The following is an 11,176-nucleotide window of genomic DNA, read 5'->3' as shown; positions in this document are numbered from 1 at the left end:
GTGTGATGCTGTTATTAATAACAATCATAATTCATTTAAAAATTAATAATCCAATTGAAGTTGAAAATTTTCAGTCAAAGTTCTCATTTTTATTCATTCAAGAATCAGAGAAAATACAGATAAAACAAAAAATTCGCATTCAAAATTCACGCCAAATGCTGGTTTGAATGACTGCAAAATGGCTGAACCGACAAGCGCGCGACTTAGCGGGAAGAATCGTAACTAACTTCGTTCTTTCATCCAGCTAAAAACAGTATTCAGATATTCAGAATTATGACCAACTAGAATTACCGAAAAATACTATAAGTAAACTAAAAAATATTTATAAAATAACATAGACAACAGAAAATATTTTATTGTAGTATATTCTAATGTTATTTTATTGATTTTATCGACATGGATTTCGAATGGTAATTATTTAACCTGAAAATTCGAATTTCAAAATGTGTGTTTGCTACATTTCTCATTGCTTGGAGTTGAAATAATTATTACTGTCAATAGAAAATAAACATTATTTATTATTAAATGATGAGAAGTTATTATTTAATTATGATTTAGATAAACATTATTCTTGTTTTGGATTTCTAGATTGGGATTTTATCATAAATGTAGGGTAGCCATTGGAATGATTCTCATCTAAATCTAACCACAGTCATTGTTACCAGCTTAATTTTTGTTTTCATGCACTAATCCTCCATATAACCCACCAACTATTTTGTGTTGCCATGTTGCAAATCTGGAGTGCAGAAAAATTTTTTTCCTACAGATACCCTGAAAAGTGACCATTTGTGCACTGATTGCAGGCTGCAAAGAATCACTTTTCCGCACTAGTGCGCAAAGTGAGTACTTTGCGTACTCCAGATTTGCAGCATGACAACGCAAAATAGTTAGTAGGTTATATGGAGCACCAGTGCAGCAAAATCAAAATGAAGTTGGTAACAGTGAGTGCTGTGGCTGCTATAGTGAGCAGAGGTGTAACGAAGCACAAGGCGCTAATTATTAAGTAGATATTATAACCAAGGACAACGACAGCACAGTGCCACCACAGCACACACCACACAGCTGCCCCCGCCATTCAAACACTACTACATTATTCAGGCAATTTTACCCATAATTACCCACTTTTCATATTCAATGGTAACTGTAGGAAAAATTTAATGTGAAATATGTGCGCAAAGTTCGTTTGCTGCACTCAAGAAACCATTCCGCCCTCGCCTACGGCTCGGGCGTAAACGTTTCTTTTGATGCAGCAAACTGTCACTTTGCGCACTAGTTGCACAAATAACTATTCCCGCACTAGAGCGGAAAAGTGATTCTTTGCGTTCTGTAATCAGTGCAGGAATGGCCACTTTTCAAGGTATCTGTAGGAAAAAAAAATTACAACTCATGTGCGAAGATTTTTCCCAACTTAAAGATGTGGCACGGATTCCACCTCATGTGTGTCCTGTGCCTTATTAGTCCTTTTTCACAAACGTTTCATGTCCATTATTTGGCATGCTAGAATTTACAAAACCCATTTGTCCTTGTTCTATTGAGTACTGTATGCATGCAATTATTTTGCTTGAAGGTATCTGACCGAATTTCAGATATACGGCTTGACCGCTGTTAGTGTTGCCGACAGGCGCTATTACCAAAGAACCTAACCTCAATTCTTTATTATTATTTTATTAAATAATTAAAAAATGACTTCTATTTTAATACCGTCATCAATAATCACAGTATTCAGAGTCGTTATTATCTTATCTATTCCATTCGATTGATAGTACAGTTGATAATGTTTCTGGTTTCTTCAATGAGACCTAGCAATTCTCTTTACAAATAAATTTGAGGTGTATCAAAATGCACCATTATACTGTTTAAATCAAATTATTAGCATTGTCGATAACAACCCAAACAGCCATTAGTCGTTTTTTACACCGTTATCTCGCCAACACGACAGGACAGGACAGAATTTACTCTGTTGGACAGTATTAGAGGAGACTGTGGTTATTTTCTGCGCGAGGTCTACTGTTCATAGAACTACTAGTATAGTCGCGTACCCTATTGACAGTGGATAGCTATCGATAAAATTCAATATCGAAGGTTGGCAGTATCGTTCGATAGGTTATCGATTCGATAATGCCGTTCTGTGGATATGAAAATGTGCTTACCAAAAATTATAAACAACTGCAACAGATAACTTTTTTTATGCAAGTGCAAAGGACAAGGAAAATTTGTACAAGGAAAACTTGTGTTTATTTTATAGGCAGTAAGCAAGAGCTGTAAAAATATAAAGCAAGTTTGAAGTTTGTATTGCATTTGAATTTTGAACTACTGTAATTCTTCTTTTGCAAATAATCAACATTCCTAGTCTATAAAATAATGTGAGTATTATATCAAAAATACCCTTATGTCTTTGATAATTATGATAGTTTCAATAACTTAATTATTGGACAAATAATTTGAACAGTATTTACTCTGTTTTATAAAGCTATTTTTTATATGAGTCCATTCATAAACTTTTGCTTTGGTTCAATAAAGTTTTGAGGTTAACTATTGTATTAATATAAAAACTTTTTATTACAATTCTTGCTAATGAGTAGCACTTTTATTTATGTATAATTTATTAAACGAGAATTTATTACTATACCCAAAAACTAATATCTAAAACCTACAATATATAAGTGTTTGCATACTAAAACTATTTGCCTTGTTTAAATCAAGCAAGAATGTAACTATCATTCTAGAAAAGTTAACACTTACCAATCAAACGTCACATTACACGATTTTATGAAATAAAAATATTGTATTAAGTATGTTTCTTCATTATATATTTTTTTTACATTTTAATGTTTATAATTGTACCATATATTTTTTCTTTTATTTATAGGCCTAAACAATAAGAAATATTTAGCAATATTGTCGAGTAATGTTAAAAAACCTAGATATTTAATTAAATTATTTCTCATTATTTATTATGTATCCTTGCACGATTCAAACATTTATCTGCCAACTTGAAAAAAACTAGCAGGATTTAATTAAAGATTCTTGACAACGTTCTAAGTCTATTCAATTAATTTTTGTTTGTTTGACTTGTGTTAGACTTGAAAACTACTTGACAGAACGGCATAAAACTTTAAGAATATGTTGTGTGAATATTGGGGATGGTTTCTGACCAGAAATTTTAATAGGGGTGCTAATAATAATTATTTATTAATCAATTTTACAGACTTTTTTGGAATTGTCGGTTGAGCGGCTACCGAAGAACGGAAAGATTATCATGATTCAAGATCATTGTGATAATGATATGTTTTAGCATCCAGCTTTAATAAACACGTCACTCTGTGATAAATTGTGTTTTGACATTAAAACGGTAGTTTGGAGTTGAAGTGTAGTTGATTGGTAGCAGCTGTAGATAATGGTTCCTAAAGGTAGGCGCACACAGATCGTCATCGGACGGTCTGCACGCATCGGACGGATCGGACAATTAGATTTAATGCATTGTTTTCAATTGGAGTGCGCATACCTATACGATGCGGATAGGTATGCGCACTCCAATTGAAAACAATGCATCAAATCTAATCGTCAGATGCGTGCCGTCCGTCCGATAACGATCTGTGTGCGCCTACCTTTAGAAGATCATATAATTATAATAGAAGACTATACAAATAATTATCACTCCCCTATCAATGAGAAACTGGAAAATGTTGGAAAAAATTATTCATCTCATGAAAGAGAGTTGTTCATATTGCATTCATTAATAACTGAAGAATGACAGAATAATTCACGATTTTTTTTAATTTAGCTTAGCTTATATTCATTCTAAAATGTAAGATGGAAAGAATATGGAATTCTGTGTGATTCATCGGACATCGCATATTTTCTGGACCATCTATTGACAATCGACAACTATGAAAACATTAAATTCATCTCTGAAACACTGATTTAACTTATCTATTTTTTTTAATTCAACACTTTACTGAAAGATATTACATCCAATTGATTGAGAAAAATATGTTTTCAGAATAATAAATGCTGCATAACTAAGCACATAAGAAGTTTGTATTGAGATGTATATTTCATGATTCACCAAATAAAGTCAGGTGTGACATGAGATGTGCATTGACTTTTTGGCGGTACGAAGTTCGCCGGGTAAACTATTTGTGAATAAAAATAAAAGGAAGTATTTTTTTGTTACACGATAAACTAAATTGACAAATTGTTCATTAAGAATTGAAAAACTTTAATGTAAAATTAATTTATCAACCTCTCCTTTTTATTTGCTCAATTTTCAGATTAGAAATCATGTCGAATCCTCCACCATATTCAGGTAATGTATTGGAACATCAATCCTAATTTATAATTCTAATTTAGGTTATATGGTACTCTTAACACTTCATATAATGTACAATTTTCGAAATATTTTACAAATCATAAATTTAATAAATATTACTTTCTTGCTAGAAAGACTCTCTTATATTTTTTTTTAGTGATGCCCATTTGAGCTACAGGCTTGTGCGTGGGTCGAATGGATAAAAGATGAGTGGGCCAACAGATTTTGGTGGTTTTTAAACAGCTGGAAAGCAATTTTCCAGTTCATAAATAATAACTATTAGCAAGCTAACTGCTGAAGTGGTCAACTGTCCAACGGGAGTTTAATTTATTAATTAATTTAAATTAATTCTCTCGTATATAAGGTACCGGCCTCACCGGAAATATAAAATATCTTTTGTTGTCATTTCAAATCAAATTCATTTGCCAAAATGTTTAATACAAAATAGACAGAATGCATAATGCACAATTTATAAATATACCAGTAATAAATTGATATAATGTACTTGAAAAAGTATAATTTAGATTTAAATGATTGTAGGCTATATAATATTATTCGCACTGTTTGCAAAAGTCAAATATAATTTTTTTATATTGTGGCTCGAGTAGCATAAGTATAAACTTGTGCGCTAGCCAATATTCATGTTTTAAAATGTAGATAGTTGCTACTTGTTACCTACAATTATATGAATAATGAAATGAATTACTCATTATTTATCTAAGCGATAGCGTATGGGCGTGACCACGGAGCCAACCGCTCATGTTATTAATAGATTAGAGTTAAATTTCATCCTAATAATAGAGAGTTAAATTTACAAAGGTCAAGAGAGATTTGAAACTAATTCTATAGATAATTAATAATTATTCACTCAGTTCTTTCTTCCTTCTTCTTCTGGCATTACAGCTCGAAGTGAGCTTTAGCCTCTCGCACAACAGCCCTCCACATGATAGGCTCACAATTCGTGGTTTATTGAAATCATGGCGAATCCTCCTCCAGGTAATGCATTGGAAACGTTCATCTTAATGTTTTAATTAAGGTGTTATCAACACTTTATTATGTGCATTGTTAGAAATACAAATCTCAAATTTGGTAAATATTACTTTCTTGTGTGAAAGACTCTCCCTTGAGGGTGATGTCCACTTGAGCTCCAGGCTTGTGCGTGGGTAATCGGAAGGATAACAGATTATTGGGTCTACCGATTCTATTCACAGAGGGCTTCTCTTCTTCTGGCATTACAGCTCGATGTGCTCTTCAGCCTCTCCCACAGCCTTCCTCATGATACGGTCACATGCTTTTGCCTCTAGGCCATAACTCCCATCTTTCGGAGATCATCCTCCACTTCATCTCTCCATCGATTGCGTGGCCTCCCCTGCCGTCTTCCACTCTCTATTCTGGCCGTATAAACTGTGATTGACATTCGATGATCTGCCATACTCTCAACATAACCAGCCCAGCGTAATCTTTGTGACTTGATGAAACGTACCACATACTCACCTTTTAGAATTTTATTTATTTTTTGACCGACTCCTCCAGACTCCATTGTCAACGATGCCCCTCAAATTCGTCGATAGTAACTGTTCTCACAAAAAAATGTTCTCTACTACATAGTTGTGCTTGTTCTTAATTTTTTTAGACTCAGTGCCACTCACTCCATATCAGCCAGCAAATGGAAATACAGCAGCTGTCATACAGAGTCAGCCTAAAAATATTCCTAACGGTTTGTTATTTGATAACTATTTTATTATATAAATTAAGTTCTTATACAGGGTGTTTCAGAAGTAGTGTCGAACATTTTAGGGTATTGTTCCTGGATGATAGGAGACTTCATAATGTCGTATTTGAAGTGTCCAAAACTCAGCGGTTATCCTTATAGCTGCCATTTTGTTTTTTTCCCTTAGGAATTTTCATCTCAATAACAAAATGTTGTATTGATCTGAAATTTGGCATGAGTATTTATGCTATAAAGACTCAACTTTAAAAAATAGAATAAAAAATTTCGATTTACATATTCAAAATGGCGGCCATTTTAAATTTTTGATGACAAATTTCACGAAAACCGTTCACTTTACAGAAAATTACAGGAGACAAGAAAGTTGGCAAATTTTATCAAGATTTCAAGGATACCTTATTTATTAAGGTTGGTCAAGAGAAATGAGATATTTTCTTACTGCATACATGCAGTAAAATGTTTATGCAGGTATGTGCATGATCACTTTTCACCATTTAAACATCAATATTAAATTTTTAATTCCAACTGTATTTTATGATGAAGCTTTGAAACTCGGTATGGCTCCATATGGCCATACAGCTGATTTTACAATGTTTTTCAGATGATCTTGTTTGTCTAGTGCATTCATGCAGTACGAAAATAATTAATTTCTCTGTTATTCTTTGACCAATCTTGATAAATAGGTATCCTTGAAATCTTGATAAAATTTTCTAACTTTGTTGTTTCTTATAAATTTTCTATAAAGTGCACGGTTTTCGTGAAATTTGCCATCAAAAATTTAAAATGGCCGTCATATTGAATATGTACATCGAAATTTTTTTATTTTATTTTTTAAAGTTGGGTCTTTATAGCATAAATATCTATGCCAAATTTCAGATCAATTCGATTCGTCAGAGATTTCGTTCTTGAGATGAAAATTCCTAAGTGAAGAAACAAAATGGCAGCTATAAGGATAATCTGAATTTTGGACACTTCATATACGACATTTGTAGTCTCCCATCATCCAGGAAAAATACCCTAGAATGTTCGACACTACTTCTGAAACACTCTGTATATCTGTGCTTCATTGTTAAAAAGAATAAAGTTACTATATAGTATTATTATTAATTATTGACAGTTATCGATTTTCATTCACGTTTGACTAACTATGAGTCATTTTCGATCCAAGAACGGTTGAAGCATATTGTATAGAAGCAAAGTCGCATATTCATATGGTTAGCTTATGCATTTCTAGTTGTGAATTATTTTAACATATCTCATATTCAAAGTCATATCAACTTTCCTGTTTATATCGTCATTTCATTCCATTTATCTCCTATATTCATATTCCTTTTTATCTATCTATTTCTGTTTGATATGAAGAATGATTCATATACAAGCAACGCCTACGCCCAATTTGTTTCCTTGAAATTTTTTATATTTTATCTATGTTTAAAATTTCAAGTTTATTATTAGTTTGGTAACTTACTATGGAATCAAGTGTGACTGACGTAAATAATTTGAACTTAGTTCAGCTCATTGCAGAATTTGTTGAGATGACGTTGCATACTGAGTATTTTCTTGAAAAAACGCAAATAATTCTGTTATTAATATTGATTGTACTCAATAATCATCAATGATATTTTATTTGTTTGTACATGAACGGGAACAAGGAAAAATAATAATTATTTGTATTTGAACCTTTTACAGAAAAGTTCTTAGTGCAATATAATCATTCCTACTATTTTATAATATGAAAAATTCGTTTATGCCACTCATATTCCAATCAAAACATCCCTTAACGTTTATATTTTTCAACTCATATCTTTAGCAGGTATTTTAACTGCTGAAATGGGGAAAACAAAGAATTTCAATTCGAGGGAAATATTTGAATCACTTTTTTGGCTATATTCCTACTATTTTATTTTATAATATGAAAAATCTATTATGCCACCCATATTCCATTCAAAGCATCCCTCATCGTTTATATTTTTCAACTCAACTCTTCAGGAGGCATTTTAACTGCTGAAATGGGGAAAACGAATAATTTCAATTTGAGAGAAATATTTGAATCACTTTTTGGCTATACTGTGGTATCGATAGCAGTCCCTCGAAGAATTGATGTATCTGATCTCTAAGTTATCTTGAATAAGCAAGGGAGATGAACTTGAGATCAGTCTAGAGAAACCCTGCGTTATTTAAGGGTGATGTAGCTGGATGGAGACGTTTCTACTTTTTGAGAAGTAATAGGTCTTGAACAGTGAATTCTTATGAGGAGGGTGATTGAGAGAGGAGATGGAGATTAAACAAAGTCGCTCGTCTGCTTGTAAAAAGTTGTGGTCACTAAAACGTGTAATAAAAAAGTTGTCAGCTCAACAATCAAAGTATATTTAGATTGTGGTTTTCACTCTCATGTGAGGTGCGTTAACTTGGACTTGAAGAGCAACCAACATCAACTCAATTGGCATTTTGAACATTCATCTGCTGTGGATTTGAATATTGACCATAAAAAGTAGTTAAACTGGAAAGTTTTGTTGTTACCGTAAAGCATGCTGCACACAGGGACATTAGTTGCGACCACTAGCTACTACGGAAACACGGAAATAAACAGAATATGTTTAAAGGCTGCCAAATGAGAGATAAGAGTTATAATATTATAATAAAAGAAGCTACATTCCTGTAGTAGCTAGTGGGGCTACTAATGTCCCTGTGTGCAGAGTGCTTTAGAAAATTGAAGTCGAAATTGGCAGGATATGTTTGAGAGCTGCGAAATGAGAGATAAGAGTTATAATATAATAAAAGAAGCTACATTCCTGTAGTAGCTAGTGGACGCTATTAATGTCCCTGTGTGCAGAGTGCTTAAGAAAATTGAAGTGGAAATTGGCAGGATATGTTTAAGGGCTGCAAAATGAGAGATAAGAGCTGTAGTTTACTATAGAAGCATTGGCAGGCCAAGGGTTGAAGGATTGAAATAGTGGATATGAACTTGATGGTAGCATTCAGAGATGACACCTGGGAAATGTTAGATGTTTTATTTCAAATAGTACATTCTCACATTTCTCAATAGTACATTTTCCTTATAATAATTTATTGTTTATAATTTGGATTTGCATGGATCACTTAGTTATTGCATCATGAGATTGAATCACCGCAAAAATCTTCGTTTTTAAACTGTTGAAATATCTGACTGGAAGAGTTATGCGCTTTACGCATTTTTGGCTTTTGATGTTCCTCAAGCGCCTCATCTCCTTAAGAAATGATAATTCCTTTACAAACTTCTCCCTATTTCTTCTTCTAATGTAGTTAGTTGAAATCTATTAGTATATTGAACTTTGCACCTTTTAAGTACATTGAATTGGATGATATCAAAACACAGTCTCAGAGGAAACATACTTTGATGAATCCATTTTTGCAGAGATGTTGCTCTGATGAAGTATCAACAAGACAGTATTCATCCTCTATTGCTCATGGAAATTGGCTACTGTTCCAAGATATAGGGTTTCTAATTAAGGATTCCCCAACCTTGGCAATTTATTGCGGATTCATAGTTGAAGCTAGAAGTGTCAAATTGGTCATGTTCTATTCAGTATACTTCTAATGTAGTTAGATAAATTCTATTAGTATTTTGATTGCAATAGTTCACTACTTCAGCCTAATTTGTCAAGCATCGATATACTTGAAAAACTGTTACCGGTATATCAGTGCATTGAAAATGGAGGCTGTGGAGCAATTTTCGAAACACTTGAAATACTTCAATGTCTAACAAATCTCCTGTGAAGTATTAGCTTTAGAAATTGGAATTATGGATAACACTTCATATTACGTTGATAAGTATTATGTTAGTATATTAATAAGAACAATATAAAGGCATCAATACAGGCAAGTAAGCTGTACGTAACAGCTCAATGCCAGGCACACTCAGTGAGCAACGAGCAAGAGTGCCAACTGAATACATCGAGTACAAACTGAACACGTTACATCTCCAACATGATTATAATTGTTTTCCCAAACAATTTCTCCTCCAACATTTTTGCTGTTTAAAATTATTGTATTTAAGTAAATGTACTTTTATATGATTCATTAAAATTATTCAATTTATTATTTTGTTTCAGTTGCGTTTAGTCAGCCAAATAAGACTAATGAACAAACGACATTTCATCAGAATTTTCATGTCATGGCGTCTGGTGACCAAGCCCAAGGGCATGTGCAGTATCCACCGGGATATACTCCGCAACAAGTGATATCAACTCAGCCACAGATGGGACCTGGAGGCCAAGCACCAGGTGATTCGCTTCAATAAGTCTAATACTAGTAGTTCTGTGAACAGTACACCTCACGCAGTTTTCTCATCCACAAGTATCTGATTTCACCTGTTCTAGTTGATTCAGTTGAATCATAATTTACTCTTAAAACCTGTTATTTGTTTTCTCCAAGATCAAAAACTCACTTATGTTAATAAACTCAGTTCACGTTTGAATTTGTATCCCATATGATAATTTATCCAGTTTCGTGATAATCTTTCCACCTGATAAAAAAATATTTCTCAACTATTTTAAAATTATTTTTTTTTCAATCAAGAATATTATAATTTCTTCAGCATTATTTATTTAGTTCATTTAATCATTTTTTATCATATTTTCAATCACCTATTAAATTTGTTTTTCAAATGTGAGAATATTGATACTGATGGGCACGCATCATAAAAAATATTGAAACGCTACCGAATAGACACGGCAAGACATCTGTGTAATGCATGCAATGAATAATCCACTTGTCAGCTGATTGATTATGAATAATTCTATAGTCTAATTATCCTATCTTCAAAGTATAATTATTATAGTGATATCAGAGTATGGAGGAATTCCTTTTCTTTTCATATCATCCTTAAAATGCAAAATTAAAAAAAAAAAACTTTGTGTATACATCGACGCGCAGTTGAAAAAGGAATATTCCTGCCGAATATCATCGAATTCTATCAATGCGTTTGGCCATAATCGCATTACATATAGACAGACAATCCGAGTTAAGCCATAGACCTCACTACGTTCAGTCAACGATTAAAATAAAAATAAATAATAAATAAACTATTTTATTTCCATTATAAATTTCATTTGACATTCATTTTAAGTTTTGGAAATTTTATGACCACTTTGACA

At 32.6% G+C, this 11,176-nt stretch overlaps 1 protein-coding gene across 3 annotated transcripts in view; it reads left to right on the top strand.

The window, feature by feature from the left end:
* The first annotated feature begins 2,117 nt into the window (after positions 1 to 2,117).
* Positions 2,118 to 11,176, top strand: part of LOC111044758 (phospholipid scramblase 2) — a 32,766-nt gene continuing 23,707 nt past the window's right edge. The window contains exons 1-5 of one of the 3 annotated variants that reach the window (XM_039422182.1): positions 2,156 to 2,363; positions 4,275 to 4,309; positions 5,216 to 5,308; positions 5,946 to 6,029; positions 10,133 to 10,303. In XM_039422182.1, coding sequence (XP_039278116.1) covers positions 5,290 to 5,308; positions 5,946 to 6,029; positions 10,133 to 10,303 — 274 coding nt within the window. In that variant the 5' untranslated portion in view covers positions 2,156 to 2,363; positions 4,275 to 4,309; positions 5,216 to 5,289. Of the gene's footprint in view, positions 2,364 to 4,274; positions 4,310 to 5,215; positions 5,309 to 5,945; positions 6,030 to 10,132; positions 10,304 to 11,176 lie in introns of all 3 variants that reach the window. The other 2 variants (XM_022329980.2, XM_022329987.2) reach the window with 2 other exon arrangements.

This window comes from Nilaparvata lugens, chromosome 1 (genome assembly GCF_014356525.2).
Source record: "Nilaparvata lugens isolate BPH chromosome 1, ASM1435652v1, whole genome shotgun sequence".
NCBI classification, from domain to species: domain Eukaryota; kingdom Metazoa; phylum Arthropoda; class Insecta; order Hemiptera; family Delphacidae; genus Nilaparvata; species Nilaparvata lugens.
The sequence above is the reverse complement of the archived record's forward strand: the minus strand, read 5'-3'. Positions and strand labels throughout refer to the sequence as shown.